Source organism: Streptopelia decaocto (assembly GCF_964273445.1).
Source record: "Streptopelia decaocto genome assembly, chromosome: 3".
Taxonomy (NCBI): domain Eukaryota; kingdom Metazoa; phylum Chordata; class Aves; order Columbiformes; family Columbidae; genus Streptopelia; species Streptopelia decaocto.
In genome coordinates this window covers 1,020,436-1,041,837 of record NC_138656.1, presented here as the reverse complement: position 1 = coordinate 1,041,837, position 21,402 = coordinate 1,020,436, and the positions used below count along the sequence as shown (strand labels likewise).

At 45.9% G+C, this 21,402-nt stretch overlaps 1 protein-coding gene across 2 annotated transcripts in view; it reads right to left on the bottom strand.

The window, feature by feature from the left end:
• The window catches only part of ANAPC1 (anaphase promoting complex subunit 1), a 29,514-nt gene extending 12,543 nt beyond the window's left edge, over nt 1–16,971 (bottom strand). The window contains exons 1-25 of one of the 2 annotated variants that reach the window (XM_082049942.1): nt 16,619–16,971; nt 14,837–14,998; nt 14,452–14,503; nt 14,158–14,267; nt 13,716–13,798; nt 12,748–12,821; nt 12,343–12,491; nt 11,879–12,099; nt 11,179–11,388; nt 10,466–10,561; nt 9,923–10,013; nt 9,754–9,819; nt 8,846–8,983; nt 8,397–8,537; nt 7,965–8,025; nt 7,246–7,433; nt 6,438–6,512; nt 5,915–6,180; nt 5,464–5,555; nt 4,654–4,802; nt 3,316–3,394; nt 3,164–3,200; nt 2,990–3,060; nt 2,678–2,856; nt 561–787 (exon numbers count right to left, since the gene is read on the bottom strand). In XM_082049942.1, the coding sequence (XP_081906068.1) occupies nt 561–787; nt 2,678–2,856; nt 2,990–3,060; nt 3,164–3,200; nt 3,316–3,394; nt 4,654–4,802; nt 5,464–5,555; nt 5,915–6,180; nt 6,438–6,512; nt 7,246–7,433; nt 7,965–8,025; nt 8,397–8,537; nt 8,846–8,983; nt 9,754–9,819; nt 9,923–10,013; nt 10,466–10,561; nt 11,179–11,388; nt 11,879–12,099; nt 12,343–12,491; nt 12,748–12,821; nt 13,716–13,798; nt 14,158–14,267; nt 14,452–14,503; nt 14,837–14,998; nt 16,619–16,834 (3,233 nt within the window). In that variant the 5' untranslated portion in view covers nt 16,835–16,971. The remainder of the gene's footprint in view (nt 1–560; nt 788–2,677; nt 2,857–2,989; nt 3,061–3,163; nt 3,201–3,315; nt 3,395–4,653; nt 4,803–5,463; nt 5,556–5,914; nt 6,181–6,437; nt 6,513–7,245; nt 7,434–7,964; nt 8,026–8,396; nt 8,538–8,845; nt 8,984–9,753; nt 9,820–9,922; nt 10,014–10,465; nt 10,562–11,178; nt 11,389–11,878; nt 12,100–12,342; nt 12,492–12,747; nt 12,822–13,715; nt 13,799–14,157; nt 14,268–14,451; nt 14,504–14,836; nt 14,999–16,618) is intronic. The other variant, XM_082049943.1, reaches the window with a different exon arrangement.
• Nucleotides 16,972–21,402: the final 4,431 nt, after the last annotated feature.

Here is a 21,402-nt window from a genome sequence, read left to right as displayed (position 1 = left end):
ATAATGCTGCCAATAGGAGATTTCAAAAGAGAGAGGGATGGGACAGTGAATTTGATTTCTGTAGAATTAAAGAGGTCCCCAAACCTGAGCCTTGCTTAGACCTAAGATCAGCCCTGAGCTTTCCAGTTTTAAGCAGGGGATGGACGATGCTTTGTCCCCTACAGAGCTATATTCTCTATAGAATAGGTTGTGCTTGTATTTTGTAATTCTTAGATGGAAAAAAAAATGCTACAATCTGCTTTCAAACCTTAACTGATCTCAACACGCTGTCTGGGGCTCAAACTAAGAGTCCTTCCCAGCGGCTGCTCCAGTCCCGCGAGCCCTCCAGCTCAAAGGCAGCAGAGTTCTGATGTTCACCGAGCTTCAAAGACTCAGATTATGAAATCCAACCCTCTCATGCGTGTCCTTCGCTCAGGCCAGCCTATTTTAATGTGCAGTTCAGACTGAAATATATTGCACTCTTTGGTTAGACACACTGAGCTTTGAAGCCACCAAAAACATTCAGACGGCTTTTCACGCGAGCTGATGAAATATCTGCGAGAAATAGAGACGGTTTGTACCGGTTTTCTTTCTCTTCTATGTACTCGTGGTCGCTGGCTTCTGGCGTCTGCACCACGTTGACGCGCACGGGCCGGGCGCTCTGGAGGAGCCTGCGGACCTCCTGCACGCGCAAATCCTCGCTCCAGATCAGCGACATCACCTCCTCGTTCATGTCGTTCATGCCGTCCTCGTCCTCCTCCGACTCGGTGCCCGCGGGAATGTCGGAGGACAGCACGGGGCTCACGGACTGCCAGCGGAAGACAAAGGAAAGAAATAACATGAACAACACGGTTCGCATACTTACACGCACTTGGAAGGATTGCTGAACATCGCAATCAACGATTTTGGCACATCTAAATGGGATAAATAACTATTGAGACAGGAGGAGCTGACGCCTCAAATAGGTGAAAGATGGGGCAGGGACTGATGAGCAGGAGCTTGAAGAGGCAACACATGAAACAGTCGCCTCCTTTCAAAACTCTTTCTTGTCTCAGAGCAGTAGTAGGAAAGGGCTTTCCCCTCCCTGCCTACACAATTGTCTATGACAGCTATGAAAACACTTGTGCTTTTTTGCTTCAAGTTCAGCAGTGAAAACCAAACCCAGACGAGCATTTTGATGTCTATTAAAGCAGGGGTTAAACTCTGGAATAAGCTTTCCAGCAGAATATACAGTTTCCTTACGGTCTGACAAAATAATCTGGAAGTTAACCCTGAAGTGGGCCAGTAGATTCCTCTTTCTTTTTCATCTTCCACAGAAGAGAGGTTTAAAAAAACAAAACACAGCAAAACAAAACAAGGGAGGCGATGCAAAATATTGAAATAAATCCAGGAACAAAAATCCTCCACCCCTCGCTAAACTGGTCATTTTCTCTATTCTATATCTAAGAATTTCAACAAGCTGAAAGATGCAGCATCCCGCAGAGCAGACCGAACACAGGGGCTTCCTAAGGCTCCCCGATCACACACAGCACTGGGAGTGCAAGGAAATTAACAGCTGATGAATGAAAACCGATTTCTTCTGATAAATAGGCGCTAAATGTCAATACAGAACTGCACCACCCATATAGCCAGCGTCCGTTCTGAAACAGGAAACTCCACCCTGCCCTCCTGAGAAATGACAAACAATTTGGTGTTTGAAGATCACTTTATCCTTTTAAGGTAACATATATTCGAGGCATTGTTATAAGTAAGTGATAAAATCAAATTTATCATCATTTTAAGATTCGGTGCTGTTGCAGTTTGACAAAACTTCACCAGCAAAAAATAAGATCGATTTTTAATGAAGGGTGGCAGATGGGATTTGAACATGCAGTTAATTTACTTTCCTGCTAAATTAATTAAAAAAAACCCAGCTTTTTGGATATGTAGTCATGAAGCCTCTAAGAAATTTGAATAGTTTTAATATAATTTCCAAAGCCAAGACAGCAAAATGATCTTGACTGAGATGTACTTGAGACTGCAAATCCTCTGATTTCCAACCAGGCTGCAGACAATCTCTCTGCTACAATTGTGCCCTTTAGCACACGCCACCAGCCAGCTTGCAACATGAGTTTTGGATCCCAGGGTCCTCAACAACACACACGAGTGAGCTACAACTCAGTGGGAATCACCAGCATTTCACAATCAGAAGAAAATGTTTAAAAGAAAAACGCCACCTTGTACCTCAGGATACAAATAACTAAAGCCTTTTTGAGAAAAAAGGTCTATAAAAAGCATATTTCAGAAAGCAGCCTGACAAATATAGACTTCCTTCTCCCTGTGCCATTGCTGTTTGAGGGCAGAGTCTCCATCCCGAGCACCAAAACCTCTCCGACACTTCTCAAAGGCGCAGCTGTTTTGGGGAGGACCAGGACTCACAGGGACAAACAGCTCTGTAGGCAACACGTTTGAGGTCCATGCCCAAATCGAGTTCAGAATCTGTTTTATACCGACAGTTTCCACAGCGATGCACGTACTCTTCCTGTCCCGGATGCTGGGTTTTGTACTGAAACCCTCACACGCGTGTAAACCCCGTGTCGCCCTGTTGTGAATCCTGCACCTCCCGATGTCCCGAGCAGCAGCAGATGTGGGGAAGTTTCTGAACAGAGTGCTCTGCCCAAAAGCCACTATTGGAAAATGCATTTCTGGCCGTACTCACAGATTTGCCCTTCTGCAGGTTCCCCTCACACGCCTGCTTGGACAGATCTTGGCGGCCGATCAGGAGGCAGACGGGCTCTGGCCAGTGGGAGGCGGGCTGCTCTCGGCACTGATAGATCGCGTCTCGGATGGGAAGAGCTGCGCCAAACGGGAGAGACTCCAGATCCCTCAGGGTGAAACCTGAAAATTAACCAAGAACCAAAAAATAAACTGTTTTAGCAAAATTACATAAAGTGTATTTCGTATCAGGTAAGCACAAGGCTGTTGCTTATGGCAGCTGCCATTTCGCACAACGATAAGAAGCTGCGCTTACCAACATTAGTCATCCAAATAACTAACTTTTCAGCCAGGCTGGAAACAGATGTGCTGCGTGTGAAACTACATCTGTAAAATAAAGGGGAATAAAGGAGAAAGCTGTAAAAGCTAGTAAAAAACTCAGCAGAAAGGCAAAAAGTCAGAGTTTAAAATAATACTAAAAACCCCATACCGGTCGTCATCCTGTTCCATCTGCTGTTTTCGTTGTCCTAGGAAAGACAAGGCCACATTCATTCACTAATTCCATGTTCTCCCAGCAAAAGGACAGCACGTAACAAGCACAGGACACCAGGAGATCCTGTGGTGGCACCAAAGCATCGTTACCTGTCGTGATCTTGTACAAATAGTGGGAGGCTTCGTTAGACACGGCGCTCTCATCACCCAGTACGTACAGAGCCACGCTCTGGAGAGGAAACGGAGACAATAAACCAAAGTCACTGAGTGTGTGGCGGTTGCTGTACTGCCTCATGAACCAGGCAGGGATAATTGCAATAAGTGAACCAGTGGGACAGGTTTATTACAAAAACATTGTTAGCAAAAGGAGACTGAAACAACTGAAGCAAGTAACAAACTCTTATGTTTTAGATTCCTATCTTGAAGCTTGGTAAAAAATAAAGCCTGAAACAATTAACTCAATTTTCCCTCATAATTGTTTTCAAAGGTAAAAAGAAAAAGATCTGAACAGAAAAACATGTTCCAAGCACATTTGCCATGTTTCTCACATTTCATTTAATTTCTCTTGCTTTACAGACACCATTTCTCACTCAGCTTCCTCCACCTTTTGAATATCAGCTGCTTTGTGAAGGTGTCAAGCGAGAAGTTGTTCCCCATTCAAAGCAGGGTCCACTTCAGGTATTTAGCCAGCAAAATCAACGTCATCTCTCACCCTCGTCACTTCTCGGTACTGCCAAACAGGCTGGTGTGCCAAAGGCAAAAACCACAGGTAAAAACCTGGTGTGTTTTCCATTAAGATCTTTGGGTAAGACATGTCAGCTCTGACCTCCACACAGGAGGCAGGAGAAAAGACAGAGCCGGACAGACACAGGTGACAGTCCAAGGGAAGGGCTACAGCTCTTCAGAATTTGAATGCAGAGGCAAATTACATTACATTAAATTAAATTACACTTAAGTGTATCAGTGCTCCAAAGAACCTCAGTGCCGCTGCTTTCCACCCTAAGGCAGAGGACAGGCTGACCCTGGCAGAGACTGCACAACAAGTCCTGGACACTTGGGCTGGAGCAGCCTCTGCTCCCTGTCCTGCTCTCCAACCCCTCAGGCTCCAAATCCCATATTTGCAGGATTTCCCCATAAACGCTTCGCCAATCAGCAAGCAAGGCTGACCAGGAGATAACATCAGCACTTACAACTACTCATGCGACTAAATGTTGATGTTGCTACACGCTCGAGAAGAAAGCCGGGAAATTCTCGCTCGCAAAATACAGTTAACTTTGAGTTACATTATGACTTTGCACATACCACCGCTGCAAACCACAAGAAAAAACATAAGCAGCGAAGCACAGGGTACTCACTCTGCACTCACGAGCTCTCCTTGCCAACCTCAAATACCTCCTCCACCTGCTGAAACCCATCCACACCCTGCACTAATATTCAAGTAATAGAAGAGGGGACACACAGGGATTCCCCTCTCTGCTAAATACGTACCAGTACTACCAGTTTGCTCCTCTCGCAGATTCCCGGTAAGTAAGGGTAAGGCTGCACGCCTCCTCCCGTCAGACAGGAGCTCAGCCACTGGAAGATACTGGGAGGCTCGGCAGAAAAAAATGAGGGATGGTGCATGAAACCTGTTTGGACTGAATCATACAGACAGCAATGACACTGTGTTCACAGCAGAGGCGCAAAAATGCTCCACTACTCCTAAAGCAAGACCTAGAGTGCTGCTTCTGCTGCATCTGGGGGAAATGCTGGATTTTTGTAGTAAACCAGACCAGATCTCCTTCCTGTTGGACGGAAGTTAATCGCTAGATGGTAATGACAACACAAGACACTTGTCTTTCAAGAACAAAAACGATCTCTCTCAGCCCACAGTGAAAAGGAAAACATAAAACATCAGTAGTTCTCAAAAACCTCACTGGAACGGTCTTGTAATTCAACAACAATAAATTGCTTAAGTGAGAGGACAACCTAACTACAATAACCTCGTTGCCTTCCCTGGCCACAAATATGAGTAGCAACGCCAGACCGATGCTAGATTATTTTTCTGGTCAGGAGAAGCAGTCGTTTATCTTACACGACTAACAAATCTCCAGCTCGTGACTATGCAATACTGGTTTCACTCCGGTCTTCTCAGGTGGCTGTGAAAAACAAGGCAACCTCAGCACTGCCAGCAGTTTTGCATATGGGCGTTAAATCCTGACCAGCTTTGAAGAGAACAGTTCACAACAGGCTCAGGATTAGTGATAAACTGCAAATAATCGTCGCTGAATATCCAGCTTCACACAGTCTTAAACTCACCTTGATCAATGATGCAAGTCTGCCTGGAGGTGTTCACAAGGGCTGGGTAGTCTCTGTAGTAATAATCTATATAAGCTTCAAGTTTTAAGTCTCTAGAATGAAAGAGATTTCAATTGTGTTAGATGGGGAAAAACCCACTCAACCTTTCTGCATTTCTGTGACGTTTTCTTGTTGATTTTTAAAAATGTTTAAAATTTGACAGATCTCATGAGCTGAGTCAACGCAGGAGATAAAGCACGAGCTGCAGCATCCAAGATTTGTGCATCATACTGATGTTGGGGAGTCATAAGAACCATACAAGATTTGCTGAAGCAAATATCTACGCTCAATAAGGTTTTGAACATTCATTAATTTTCTTCACTTTGTGCAGTCCCCAAATTCTCCATAAAAATAACACGCGCCCATCATCAAGAGACTCCGCACAATATATATCTGCTATTTGTCTGCATACCTGGCCAGTTGAACCAGAAGAACAACAAGCGAACGAAGTCCTTCTCCCATGAGACAATTGAGTTTGAGCTCCTCGTAGATGAGATGAAGAACAAAGAAAATAGCAGGAACGTGGGTGAAAAGGAGGGTTGAGGAATCCAGAGTAAGGCTCTGTGAAAAGTCCCCCTTCAGAGCTGAAACTTCCAGAGGGTCCAGTCGCAAAGCTTTGGCTACAGGATGAGACTCGAAATTCCTGTGGTAATCAGAGCTTAAGAGATATTCCCAGTCCTAGACCAAACAAAAAGGAAAGAGATCCATATTAAACTCATCCCTGAGTCCAACCTACTTCTCTGGCAGTGAGAATCCTGACAAGCAACATCTCGTGATGCAGCCACCGCACAGGACCAAATAACTTTTCCTCCCCCAGAGGTTTATCATCTCAGATGAAATGCGCTACTCAGAGGGTTTTGCCTTTAAACTAAAACCTAACCAAACCAACCACCCACCCCCAAGGCTCTTACTTGTAAAAGAAAACCATTTCTTACTTCATCTGACCCTGTTTCTGAGGGTCTGGCCTTCTTTGGAGCGATAACTGGTGAAAGCGATCCTTCGAGATCAAGCTGCGAGAAATAAAAAGATCAAAAGTAGCTCAGAATTGCAATTCATGAGGTTGCACAAGTAAATCACCAATCGTGACACCTGAATTCAAACAGCACATCACATGGCATTGCTTTAGGAACTTCTATACACTTTGCTTTCATATAAAACATAGACTGCAGTTTGATTTTTTTCTAGTTAATGTAGTGTATGGTGCATGAACGTCACAGCTTGACTGTTGAACATCTGGTGGGACAGAGGAAATACTGCGGATGAGCTAATGCTGGTGATGTAGATACAGTCATTGCCTTTACTTCAGTTGTACAAATATCCTTGCTGGTGATTTTTTTCTTGAGAGTGCTGCAAAAGTACTTGCCAGCAGGAAACCCACTCACAGAAAACTCCAAATAATTCAGTAAAATGGTTCTGAGAAGTAGAACTTTAAACATCATGGTTCAAAAACTACATGGAAAATCCTCTTTATGGAACAGGAACCATGAAATGGAGTCAAATCTTCATAATCTATTTTTATTTGATCAAGCCAGTTGGTGACAAGTACCATATATCACGATAAATACAGACTAAAATGTTGCCCTAAACTTTAGCAATATAAACTGATGAGATGGCATCCTGTGATTTAAGCCAAGACACGGTCTATTTCTGACACAACTCCATGTCTCTCTAACCGTTTTGAACTTGAGGATTCAGCAGTAGCATTAACACAAGCTATGACAACAAACACGTGAGCTTGCTTACGTTCCGCGTCCAGGACAGTCTCTCTGTGTTGTAACCCATCATGTTCATGAGACACGTTACAAATAAATTCCATTCGGAGTGGTAGTTGGGTCCTCCCGGCGCGTTGTAAGCGCTGTACCACTTGACGAGCATCTGTACCGCTATCTCCTTGGGCAGGATCGCTTTGATGCCTTGCAGACACCTTTTCACTGCAGGAAAACAAAACAAGAAAAAGAAAATGAAGTATGTTTTCTATCTTACCTCCTGGTACTTCTTCCAATCAGCACTATAAATCTCTGCAGTTCTTGGACCTCCTTTCAGCTCTTGGGCAGCTCTTTCACTAAAAGCCACACCCCACAACCTCTGAGAGCTGCTCCTTTAGTTCAGGTTAAGCACAGCCCTTCTGATTTACCTCACTAAGGGGGAAAAAGTTCCTTTTTGCTCATTACTGAAACCAGCTCGTGTCTGAACTGGCATGTCAGCCCTTCCTCAAACAAGAACATACACAATGGTGGAGAGCAAAGCACCCTAAACAACAACGGAAGTTTTAAGAGCGCAGTGAGTGAAGCACTAAAAGCAACAAAGAACATCTAAATCAACAGTAGCAGCTCTACAAGGTAAGTTAATAGAGCTTGGAATACGTGGTACCGAATCCTTACAGTCTAAGCGATACAGAAACTATTAAAAATGAACCCTCAAAAATACGGAACACATTTTGTGTGAAGGATTCTGAATCATACCTAGCTCCGAAGTGGCGATTTCGGGAATTGTAATGCGAACCATTGTGTTATTGCTGAGTTCCTGAAAATATAAAACCAGCAAGGGTCAAATTACGAAATGCATAAAGTAAAGCCAGGGCCCTTTTCTATCAGCTTGGAACTCATTTATGTACTAAGCATATTCCTAATTCCTGGCTATTTGCTACACTACAGATCTGCAAGCTCAGACGCTAGCTCCAGAAACAGATCTTCAGCTGAATCGCTTGAGGGAATCAAATTCTGCGACTTCTAGAGAATTCTACAGGGACAAAAATGTGGAGCCACCAACGCAAGTGTTATATTTTGCTGTTGATCAGGAGCTGCTTCAATGTCTCACTATACAGTAGAAGCAAATTTGACCCTCACTTAGCTCTGCTAACAAAGCCTTGACTCCAATGATGGGATAATACCTACCAAAGTGACTCTGTTGTGGACAGGATCTCTCAGACCATGAATGAAAGTCCCGAGCTGCTGAAAAGTACAGTCTTCAACGTAAGTCGAGTCATGAAGCTTGGCAGAATCCCTCAGCTCTGGAACTGGTGACAAAAGCACACTCTGAAAAGTGGTAAAAACGACTGCTTAGAATTGCTGCAACAAAAGGATCCGAGCAAAGGACAGCTAAAATTGTCATTCTTAATGAACCAGTAAGTATTTCGGAATTAACTACAAATATCTTTCCAAACTCTGCCTCAGACGTTTTACAGAAACCATAAATAAATAGGGCAGCACTAAATAGATATTTAAACACTGTTTATTCAGGGGTTTTACAGAAGAAAAATAAAAGATTTAGCTCCAAAAGATACCTTGAAAGTTAAAAATCAAGCAATCATCTGAAACCGTTACAACGAAACCCTTTCTCCTACCTCTTCCAGGGGCCCCAGGTGCTTGTTCAAAGGTCTGGCCGGGGTGCTGGCGCTGTCCAAGGGGGTGCTCGGCCGAGGCATTGGGTTGGACATTGTCAGCGACGGAGCGGGCAGACCCGGAATAAAAACCTTCCCCACCTTTGGGGAGCAATATATGGGAAAACAAATAGTTGGTTTTCATGCCTGTGCCTCCACGGGCTTGCTCACAGACATCATCAGATTTTAATGTCTTAAAGGAAAAGTTTTATTAAAAGTGGGTACTTAAACTAAAGTCTCTCAAGAGATTGATGATTAATTCATGTAATTACTCTCTTCAGATGAGGACACACTGAAAGCACCACCATCTATGGTCAGCATTGTACGTTATTGCTACAGGTCCACTCCCATGAAAAGCTCTAGCAGCGCTCCACTGAGAAAGCTCTACTTTCAGAATGTATACTTTTTTCATATACATACACATGTACAAATTGCAGTGTCCAAGGTTTCTGCATACAGAGAGAACACATTATATCTCTACAGAACTTAAAGTCTTAATTCTTTTGGAGGAATCACATCCATCCTAATAACTGCCCCTTGTAAGGCAAAATAATCTGACATCTAAAAATACCTGGCATGCTACAGAGAAGTCGGAAAGTTTTTCTGTATTCTTCACGGTTTCTTTATTTGAAAGCATTTTATTACTTCAATATTTTACTGATGCTGAAAATAAGCTCAAGAGACTCTTCAGAACTATCTTTTCAATGCTGCATGCAAACTACACTTGGTACGTGAGCACAGTTGCCTTCCCAAGCAAGTCCCAAGCCAGCAGCAGCTTAAAACGATGCCTGGTAAGGTCTGAGGCTCACAGGATCCCTCCGCACAGCCAAAGATTTAAACATTTCTGTTGGGACAGAAAAACCGTTACTTACCCGAACCACTCCAGAATAAAGCACTAGAGTTCCACTGCCCTCCAGAACCAGCAGCGTATCGATGCCCTGCCGGAATCAAGCAGCACCTTCAGCTTCTTGTAGTTTAGTAAGACAAGGGTTGGACAACAAGCGACAAAGCAGGAGTACAAGTCCACACAGAGGTACGTACCTGCACCGGAGCTGCGTCCTTCGCTTGAATATTGGTAATAGAACCAAAGATCAGCTGCGACTTGTCGTTGCTCTCTTGAAATTTTACACACCTAGAGATTTGAGAAAACAACAGGAAACATAAAAGGACTGTGCTACCTGTTGGTACAGAAAGGAGAGAAAATTTAAGCTGTGCTGGACAGTGTAGGTACTTTTATTGCGGTACATCTGCTTGCTTCCTCCTTCCTTTGCTTGTTTTGCCCTTCTAACTCAACTTATTTTTACGCTGGTAGTCAAATTAAAACCCTCAACATACTTCTAAAGGGTAAAGATGAAGATAAAGAATTCCATCCAAACTACAGTCAATGTTCTCTCGCAACTTCAGTTTTATTTAAATAGCCCAAATCATCTATGCCACCAGAGTTAAAAACGGGTCATATGAGAGCCAGTGACATACCACAAGTTTTCATAACAGATTCCACCGGCTGGAAGAATAAGTAAGTTAAACCCCATATTTTTAGAGTGTTCCTCCTCATCCACCTGCCCCCAGGACAGGGATTCTCACCGCAGCTGGAGTTGGGATTCCACCAAAAAGCACAAGAACTTCTGTCCACAAAGGTCAGTGGTAATAAACACTTTTGACGCTTGGGAATTCTTCTCCCTGTGAAAGAGACACGATGATCACCCCACACTTTTGTCTGCTGTAAACATTTTAGTGAAGACCAGTGTCCCCAGGCTATAGGGTGTCACTGGACCCCAGTGCGCAGCGCACTGCGGTGCCACAACGTGCCAGTCTCCGTTTCAGTCATTCCTCTCAAAATTGATTTTCTAGCACGCCAATCTTCCCATTCCCCACTTTTTGGCATGCAGAGTACAAGCTATCTGGCTTTGTTCTCCTGTTCAGTCCTTGGGTTTATGCTGTGTTTTGCCCATTTTGATGGTAACACAGAAAGAGACATTCCCCTAGAAGATTAAAAATAAAATGACACCCCAAAGCAATGACCAGGTCAAAACCCACTTTACTTTAGAGATCTCGTGAAACCACCCACCAGCTCAGAGAGTTACAGATAACACTGCAGGCAACACTGTTCCAAGTGCCCAATTCCCTTTGGCAGAGAGCATCATTTTTCCAAAAAAATTAGGAAGTGCAAAGCCTATACGCCTATTTTAAGGCAGCACCATTTGCAGAAAGCACACACTGAAATAATAATTTGACTTTATTTCCCCCCTCCGCAATGAAAACCCAGAACTTCTCACACCCCAACACAAGCACCTGACCTCATGTTTGTGACTGTTTCTGTCCACAGATGATCCATACACAGCTCGGGGACGATGGGCTCCGTTTCTGGGATGAGGAAGGAATCGCTGGCAGTGCTGTTTGGCGAATGGGTAATATTGTGTCTCTTCGGTGACTGGACGTTACCAGAAAAGTTGAACCTCTGCACTCCCGAGAAGGAATGAACTCCCAGGGCAGGAGAGTGAGAGCGGCTGCAGGCAAAGACAGAAGACGCCAGTGAAAAGTGAGTTTTCAGAGTCAGGTACTGAATCCCCGGGAGCTCACACACCAGTAGAGACTTTAAAATCAAACCCAAACCATCCTAAACCAGAAGCTAGTTCAGTATTAGGTCACTTTAGAAAAACACCTCAGCATGCGATAATGATTATCTAATTCATTTCCAATCATCTACGTCAGAATCTAACAGGTGAGGTTTCAGAAGTAAGGAAACCAACATTCTGGGGTCTCTTCCAACTGAAATGACTCTATGAGTCTATTTTAGGTAGTGTAGGCGATTCCATCAAAAAGTCTCTCCCAACCTGTTCCCTCTAAATGTGGCTTTCTTTGGAAAAATCTAATTAAACACTCAGGACTCAGAAGACCTGCAGAAAGTCCCCGACTCCACTACAGATGACAAACAGCCTTTGTGTGGCATAAATCCTGTTCTACAGCCTGGGTCCTCTGGTTTTGTTTGGCACCCACCTCAATGCAGCCATGTTGGAGATGGAGGGGGAGCGGGACTGCACGCTGGGCGACGATGCAGAGCGGCTCTGGCTGTGCAGGGAAGAGTAGTTCTGGAAAGGGGAGCCCACGGGAGAGTCACCTTTGGAGAAGCTTCTGAGGTGGGCGGTCAAAGAGCTGCTGGTGGCCACGTGCTGCGGCGTGCCCAGCTGCTCCGAGAACTTCAGCACCGTGTTCTGCTCCTGAGAGGGGAAACAGAGGGGTTAGTGCAAACAGCACATGGGCAACAACTGCCAGGAAGATGCTCGAATAGCTTGTTTCATCAATTAGGTGTTAAAAAACCCCCACACCAAACATCTTGCTCTCTTATAAATAAAATAAATCACAAATAACCAGGCGTTTCTAACACACACAGCCATAAGGGCACATGAAGACACACACACAAAGTTTTTTATAATGATATTTGGTTGACAATTAATTTGTACCTCTGGTTTTACTCTCCGGAGAGCCCAAACGGTGTGTAAACTCTGCACAGTGTCATAGGTCATCACGATGGAGGGTTCAGCACTGAGAAACACAATCCTCATGGTGTGATCAGCGACGTACTGCACTCGGCCAGAGCCAAACACGCCTGCTGAAGAAGCAGTTCACTTCAGTTAAGGTGGAAGGATCATTTCTACAGCTGCATTATCAGTTCCAGTGTTAGCATTCTTTCTTCTGCAATCTGGCTTTCTTTCCTGAACAGTTTCCTTGTTCATGAAGCAGCTAAAACGCTCCAATTCTGAATTCTTAAGAGTGATCATTTGCAAATTTTGTAATGCAGTGACACATTAAGCATCTGATGCCACACGGATGGACTCCAAGTGACAGATCTGCAGATGTCCACCTACCTCCAGACTTACAGACGAGAGGTGTTATCTCATCCAACGGGTGCAACATGCTGAACATTGTAGGCAAAGGCTCTCTGGAAAGAAACAAACAAACCAAATGTTCAAAAAACAAAAGCTAATAAGCAGAATTGCTCTCTCTTGTAGTTGTTTCATGTAGTTGGTGCATGTGCTGCGAGCCCAAAACAGCTCCTCAACCCTTAACAAACCAGAGCCTGAAACGGCAGAGACATCCACCCCTTTCACAGAAGTTTGTTTGATTAATGCAGCAGAGCCACACAGGCTGGTGCATCAAATGGGATGAATAAGTCTTGGTTTACATCTCAGAGCACTTGGGAATGACCCCACCTGGTGGCCATAGGACAGGCTTTGGCCCGAGTGAACAGAGCACGAACCTTCAACATTTTCAGAACCTCTATTTATAATCCCAGCTCTTCTGAGAATCACAAGTGCTTGGAACAGACACATAAAGCCCAAGAGAGAATGTGCAGCTGCATTAAAGCTGCTCATTGGCACAACATCCAGCTCCTTGCTCTGCTCCTCAGCTGGGTGCCACAGAGATCTGGGCTCTGGGATCCTCACCAAGCAGGTAACAGGATGCTCCAGACACGTACAGCATCCCGCAGCGGAGAACAAACCTCTCCCTGACAACCCCTTGGTGATCTCCCAGCTGCCCATCGCAGCCTGGGATCAATTGCCCCACAAACCTTCATGAAATCAAGCAGGAACACCCGTATTGTGCCTCCCATACCCTGTTCCACCACCACTTCCATTAACAATATCGGAGGAATACCACGGATTGTCAGTATTCAGCCCCTTCCTGCTCTTCCCTGAGGTTTCACCTGATTTCATCTGGGCCCATCCTGAACATACACACCCTTTCATTATTGCTCTTCAACTCTCGCACTCCTGTGTTATCACAGATGAGCAAACAGTCTATAATGAAACACCTAAAGCCACTTGTTACACACCTGGGTGGACTTGGAGGTACTTCGTGCGAAGAACTGCTGCGCTCAAATAACAAACCATATTTTGTTGGCCAGACGTTTGCGACCTATAAAAAAAATTACAAATACATTTATGCCCAAAGAAAGATAATCAACTACTGCCTATATTGATTATGTTTCACATTTTAGTATCTCGTTAGAGCAAAATAAGATGTTTATGCTTTTTCTTGAGAGCAACGTAAATCAGAGCAGGTTCTCAAACTACGAAGCGGTCAGACCCACATGATGCAACCAACTGCAACTACTTCCAGAATATTCTGTGCCCTGACGACATGACCACACTTTCATCAGCTTAATTCCTTTCACCCACAGCGCGAAGAACTCCAGCAGCCACCCCCAGCACAGTGTGCAAACAGATTACAAGCCCATTTGAAGACAAAAAGACAACCAAAAGGACAGCACTTACCTGAAAAGGTAAAGCAGCAATGTAATCCTTCCCCTCTATGCTATGCACATTTATACAAGAATTCTGCAATATGCAGATACATTTCTCTACTATTTCATCACTGCCTGAAACTGGGGAGAAAAAACAAAAGCAAAAACCACACAGTCAAGTTTCTGTTTCTTTAGACATTCTCTACACACAAAACGTAAACTTGAGGGGGGTGGCTGTCTTAGCCCAGCAAGTCTTGACTAAACTCATGCCAAGAGTGCAGAACTCACAGCGTTTGTTTGGCCTTACAGTAAGCGGGAAACTCACCCTCAGCTTTGTCAGATTTTTCCTGGGGTATCGTGAAGTCGCACCATAAGGCCTAAAAACAAACACAGTGTGATTATTTCCAAAGAACGAACTGATGCTGCTACACAATCTCATCTTTCTGCATTTCCCAAAATAACCCCACCTCAGAGAACAGCTTAAAAACAGTCACTGCAGATTTTTTTAGGTGACATGGTGCCCAGAGAGGCGGTGGATGTGCCATCCCTGTGGACATCCCAGGCCAGGCTGGACGGGGCTCTGAGCGAACTGAGCTGGTAAAGATGTCCCTGCACATGGCAGGGGTGGCACTGGGGGAGCTGGGAAGGTCCCTTCCCACCCAAAATATTCTACGAGTCTATAAAGTTGTCATCTTTCCACTTTTTCGTACCTGCAGGACAGGGCTGTCAACAGTGAAAGCTTTATAGACAGTAGACGCTTGGTTTTTACTCCCTTTGCTCCAGATGACCACGTTGCTGGCCACGTACAGCTCCTCGTCGTAGTCCGCCTCCTCCCCGACGTCGCTGACGCCTTTCCTCAGCTGCCAGCTCTCCTGAAAACCAGAGAGCATCAACTCCAACCATAACCTAACTCCGGCACTAACCTATGTCCCTGAGAACCTCGTCTAAATGCCTTTTAAACCCCTCCAGGGGTGGTGACTCCACCACTGCCCTGGGCAGCCTGTTCCAATGCCCGACAACCCTTTTTGTGAAGAATTGTTTCCTAATAGCCAATTTAAACCTCCCCTGGCGCAACTGGAGGCCATTTCCTCTTGTCCTATCACTTGGGAGAAGAGACCAACCCCCTCCATGCTCCAACCTCCTTTGCAGAGGTTGCAGAGAGAAGGTCTCCCCTCAGCTCTTGTTCTCCAGGATAAAGAGAAGAGAAGCTGCCAAATTCACGTATACTGTGATTAAGTTACAAAAAACGTGTAAATGCTTTCTGACCACCTGCAAAAACAAGGGATATTTTTCAAGTTTTAGATCCTCCTGCACGACAAGAGGCAGACAGGAGATTAAGTAACACATTGTTTAGAAGCAGAGTGCTTGGTTCATATTACACTAATGATTAATAGATGTAAGAAAGACACTAAACAATTATAACTAACATCATCAATTATTTCATAGCATAGATGTATTGCTCGTCAAAATTTCCAAAAATTGTAATGCATATGTAATAATTATGTGAATATAAGCAACGCAAGAGCATCCAGTCTTTGGAGCACTTAGGGAGGATGGTCCCCAGAGCTGATAAAATAAAGAATGCCGCTTAATAGTCTAACTGACTCTGCTGTTAAGTTTATTTCTCTGTTCCATAAACACCCAAGTTCCCTCAGCTGCTCCTCATCAGACTCGTGCTCCAGCCCCTCACCAGCTCTCTGACCTCTCTCTAGTATTTCAATGTCCCTCTGATGATCACAGAATCACGGAATGTCAGGGGTTGGAAGGGCCCTGGAAAGCTCACCCAGTGCAATCCCCATGGAGCAGGAACACCCAGCTGAGGTTCCACAGGAAGGTGTCCAGGCGGGTTGGAATGTCTGCACAGAAGGAGACTCCACAACCCCCTGGGCAGCCTGGGCCAGGCTCTGCCACCCTCACCAAGTTTCTTCTCAAATTTAAGTGGAACCTCCTGTGTTCCAGTTTGCACCCATTGCCCCTTCACAGTATCACAGTACGTTTGGGATTGGAAGGGACCTCAAAAGCTCATCCAGTGCAATCCCCCTGCTGGAGCAGGAGCGCCCAGGTGAGGTCGCACAGGAACATGTCCAGGCGGGTTTTGAATGTCTCCAGAGAAGGAGACTCCACAGCTTCCCTGGGCAGCCTGTTCCAGTGTCTGTCACCCTCACTGAGAAGAAGTTTCTTCTCAAATTTAAGTGGAACCTCTTGTGTTCCAGCTTGATCCCATTACTCCTTGTCCTATCATTGTTTGCCACCGAGAAGAGCCTGGCTCCCCCTTGTCCTGTCACTGGTTGTCACTGAGAAGAGCCTGGCTCCATCCTCCTGACACTCCCCCTTTATACATTTATAAACATTAATGAAGTCAACGATGAGGTGCCCAAAACCGAACAGAGGATTCACCATTTGCAAGGCAAAGTTACAACATCTCCGGGATTACACCCACTCGGTTTGGGCCTATTTATGAAGGGAACCCCCCGGGGGCCGAGGCCTCCTACCCGCTGCCGCTCGTGGATGGTCACGTCCCGCAGGGAGCCCACCAGGCCGGCGGCGCCGTCGGAGGAGCAGAGCTCGGAGGAGGCGGGCTGCAGCCGCCGCAGCTGCAGGCTCAGCGCGCTGGGGTGGCGCCGGCTCCGCTCCCGGCCCCGCGGGGCGAACTCCGACAGCTCGCCGGCCGCTATCATCGTCGCCCTCTCGTCAGAGTGGTCCGACATGGGGGCCCCGCTATCCTCATTATTTCTGCGGGGTGGGGAAGGAGGAACGCGCGCCCGCGGCGCGGGAAGCGGCGGCTCCTCACACGGCGGCGGCCGCTCCTCACACGGGCGCCGCCATCTTGGCGCGGCCGCGGCGCGGGGGATGCCGGGAGCGACATGGCGGCGGCCCCGCCCCCGGCGCCTCACGGGACATTCCCCCTAAAAACGCGCTTTTTGGGGAGGTGGAACCATAAAGATCAACAGCAGAGTCAATTACACTGATAACCAGCATTCTTATTTTGAAATTTAAAAAATAAACTTAGCAGAGTGAATTATACCAGTAAGCGGCATTCTTTATTGTATCCATCAGTCATCCAAAGACTGGGCGCCCTTGCGTTGCTGACATTCACATAATTATTACATATGCATCACATCTTTTGAAAATGTTGACATGCATCAACACCAACAAATAATTGTTGATGTCAGTTATAGTTGTTTAGTTCCTTTCTTAGAATACATCTATTAATTATTAGTTAATTATCAACTAAGCACTCTGTTACTTAATCTCCCGTCTCCCTCTTGTTGTGCAGGAGGATCCAACACTTGAAAAACACTTGAAAAGCATTGATCATGTCCATTGGGTAACGATGGGCACGTCTTTTGCAACTTAATCACAGCATACATTAATTTAGCAGCTTCTCTTTGGTGGTGCGGTCACACCGAGCTTTGAAACCGAGTCTCTGCTGTAAAATCAGCAGATTAATAATCTCTTAAAACCACGTTTTTGGGGTTTTAAAAGGAGCATTTCTTTATTCGGCACCGGCGGTCTCCCCCCATAGGTCCGCTGCTGATCAGGTGGTCATACATAGCTTATATGGACAGAAAAATTACATATTAATTACAATTCTTGACAACTATTTACATATTCCACGCCTATTCTAACACAAGCTGCCTTTTAGGCAATGCTAAGCAACATTCGTATGTTTCTCAGCTACTTCTCAGTCACCTATTTTAAAAGAATATGTCCTAAATCTACGTCGATTTCAATAACAAGGTAGAACTACCAAGTGCAAAGATCCTATGGTTACAAGGTCTGCTTATACAAAGATCCTATGGTTACAGGGTCTGCTTATACAAAGATCCTATGGTTACAGGGTCTGCTTATACAAAGCCCCTATGGTTACAAGGTTGGTTGATCTTTAAAGCTTGCTGCCTTAATATTCTCCTGAAGCATGGGTTCTGTAATTGCTTAAAATACAGTCTAATAATCAGAAATACAGGTATTTCTGTATTTATATATTTATATTTATATATATTTATAAATATATATTTATATATAATCATATAATATATTTATATATATTTATATATAATCAGGCAGGCAGCCCATGGAAGGAGCCATAGAAGGAGGAATGTTGTTCTCACACCTGACCCCAGTTTGGGGAAGGACTGAGAGACATCTGACTATGAATCCTTAATGTAAACCAAAGTCTCTTCGAACTAATCCCACAATGCAAACTGATACCTGTATTTTAAAACAAATAATCTAGGGAGAAGCGCAGCCAAAGAGCAAGGAATCCATATTTTAAACGAATCCATAAGGTGGTTGTTAGAATTAGATGAATGAGACGGGTAAACTGAGGCAGGCATCTGTAAACCCTGCAGTACCAACCGATGGGGAACGGGGGGGTGAATCTGGAATGTTGGGGGGATATAAGCAGGGGCTTTTTGCCCTATTCTGTGCGCCTGCCCTTAGGTAGAACACCCAGTCTTGCAAAATCGTTAATAAAATACGCTTTGCCGGGAGATCCTGTCTGGGCCTATTCTATTGGCACGGTTATTGTTTCCTACACAAACAGCTGAAGGACTGTCCTGCAGATCTCAAAGACCTGCCACAAAATCCCCCCTTCCAGCCAGGCCTGTATTGCTGCGATTAAATATTTTAACAGCTCCTACACGGACGCTTCAGCGTCTTTTTGCTTTAAGTTATGCAGCCTGGAGTTCATTTACCTGCATGGTTTGCACAGTGGGTATGAGCAGGTACGTTCCAAAGGCAGGCACGGTGCTTAGGAAGCAGAAAACACTATATATCTGATATTTTTGTAGCCTTGGAGGGGCTTCCCAGGCCCCTGTCACTCTGCAATCGTGAACAGGTGTGTTGTACGACCCTCTGCATGTGTGTAGATGAACGTAACTCGTGTGAAATGTGGGCTCTGCTGACCTACACCAGGTAAATCGCAGCTCCTGACGCACCTGCGGTCGGTGCCCCAGGTGGCTTTTCTCCTCTCTTGAGAGCAGAGAGGTTGTACCATCTGCTTTCTCTCCAAAACGGGTGCCAAAACCTCCGCAGCTGCACGCCTGGCTGCCAGCACTAGGTGTCGGGCAGTCAGCCTGCCTTTGCCGATGAGAACAGCCAGATTTTGCCCAAGGAATGGCACCATTTCTGCGTAACCAAGTGTCACCCGTGTGCAAGCGCACCCCGTGGGTTCCAGCACCTGCTGTTCTGCGTGGTTGCGGCATCACGGCGAAACACACAGAAATGGTGCTCGGGGATGCCGAAACCTGGTGGGACAGAGGGTTTTGGTGGTGAGATCAGCCCCGTGCTGTTAATCTGCCCATCTCGCAGGCGCTATAGCGCACGGGCAGCGGTGCCAGGAGGACGTGTTGGCAGCAGCAGGCTCGCCCTGCGGTCTCTGCAGCCGCGCACACCTTGCGAAACGAGCTCCTTTCTTTACCTCTCACCTTTATAATTGCTCAGCTACAGACCACAGCCGGTTACCACCTTTCGGCAGCGTACTTTCTGCGTTTGTGTGCAAGCAGCATGCTAGAAAATGCCCTTTTTCCCCCCTTATTTTTAATTAGCACCTGTGGTGTGAAGCGCCAAAGGAGGCTGTGCTTGTCTGACACCAACCCTGTACAAACTACCCCGATGGGAACTGGAAGGATAACGCGCTCTGGATGAGGATGATCTATTTCCACAATATTAGTTTCACATGAGAAATCAAAGGCGGAGGGAGAAGCTGTGGAAGAATTGAAAGCGCATTTGAAACTGTGATTCCAGCATGTGGTTTGGGGAATCCTCGGTTGAAGCCGTGACAAAAAGCACTACCGTTTTCTGAGAAATGAGAAGAAAAAGGCAGGTTTAGGAGAAACAACAATTCACCAAGAAGACAAAGCGTAAAAAACACGGGAGCTTGGATCTACAGATCCAGCCAGGGACCCGATTTCCATCTGGACACAACCAGGGGTGTTTACACAAGTAATACTTTGTGAGCAAAGTAAGAACACGCAGGGCTCAAAGCGAGAAAGGCTCAAGCCAGCGCCCAACCTTTGGAGGTGGTTTTGTGCTATAATCTGCAGAGAGGGAGAAATTGTCCTGGGAAGGAACAGCCGAGCCAAGGGACAGAATGTGCCTGGTAAGAGATGTAGCGTGTACCATGTGCTCAAAGGAAGGAAAAAGGCATTCTGATAGTGAAACAAAATGTTCAGTTTTCTCTGCAGATGGTTTGCGAGGTGCACCCTGTGACTGGGGTGTCGCATTGAACACAAACGGGCTGAAAACACGTTGCCCGAAGAGTTTGGTATTCAACAGGACAGGAGGTCCTGCAGATAGAAGTAAAAACAGACACAAAGAGGAAGCAGAAATAAAGGACAGATTTAGCAAAATGAAAATAAAAATACAGAATTACAAAGGGGAATGGTCCGATTTCACAAGCATTACGTTGCCTCCCAAGTTTCCGAATAGTCTGGTGAAGAAATGGGGTTGAAATGGAACTGCAAATAAACCAACCCATGAGGGTCAAGCTGGGGCTGTGGCACCGGGATGGGGCCGGGAGAGGTGGGAGCTGCACCGCACCGAGGGGCAGCCAACGCGCTCGGGGGTCTCCTGCCTTCCAGAACTATCCTGTCATGGACCCGGGCCCAGAGTTTCTCCCCTGCTTTCTCCTCTCCCCATTTCTTCCTCCCCCTCCATGCACCAGGCTCTTCCTCACCCCGAGCTGCGCCCAAATGAACCGCAACAAACCCTGTTTAGCTGCAGCAAAAAGCAACCTGCTGTAAAGAAATGACCTGAATTTGGGGATTTTAGAGAGCCTCTTAAATCCTCTTTACCTGCCCACGTGTTCTCACTGGTTTTGTTTTGGTTTTTTCCTCCTTTTTCATAGAAATTGCTCCTGCTTCCTCACCCCGTGTTAGTGGGGCGATTACGTGACATGATCCCCACGTGAGGGGCTGTTTTCCGTTTCCCCACAAAGCCCAAAGGCTTGTTTTCCATTGCTTTGTTCCCAAAAATCGCAAGGCCAGCAGCGCCGGGGAGCGGAGCCGGATGAACGCGCACCCGTGCAGACAGACGGACCGCAAACGGCAGCCGGGAAAGACAGAGGGACAAATGCCTTTCCCTGCTCCCCAAGTGATGCTGAATACAGGGGGAACGCACTCAACATTTGGCAAAAACCTGGCTTTTGGGCACCGCCGGCGATGCTCGGTTTTCTTGCAGGAGCTTTAGTACATTTGTCTTCTCCTGTTTCACTGGGGCCTCCAGCGCCATGTGCCTTCCCTTCGCCACTGATCGCTTCAAGATGTGAGAGGCG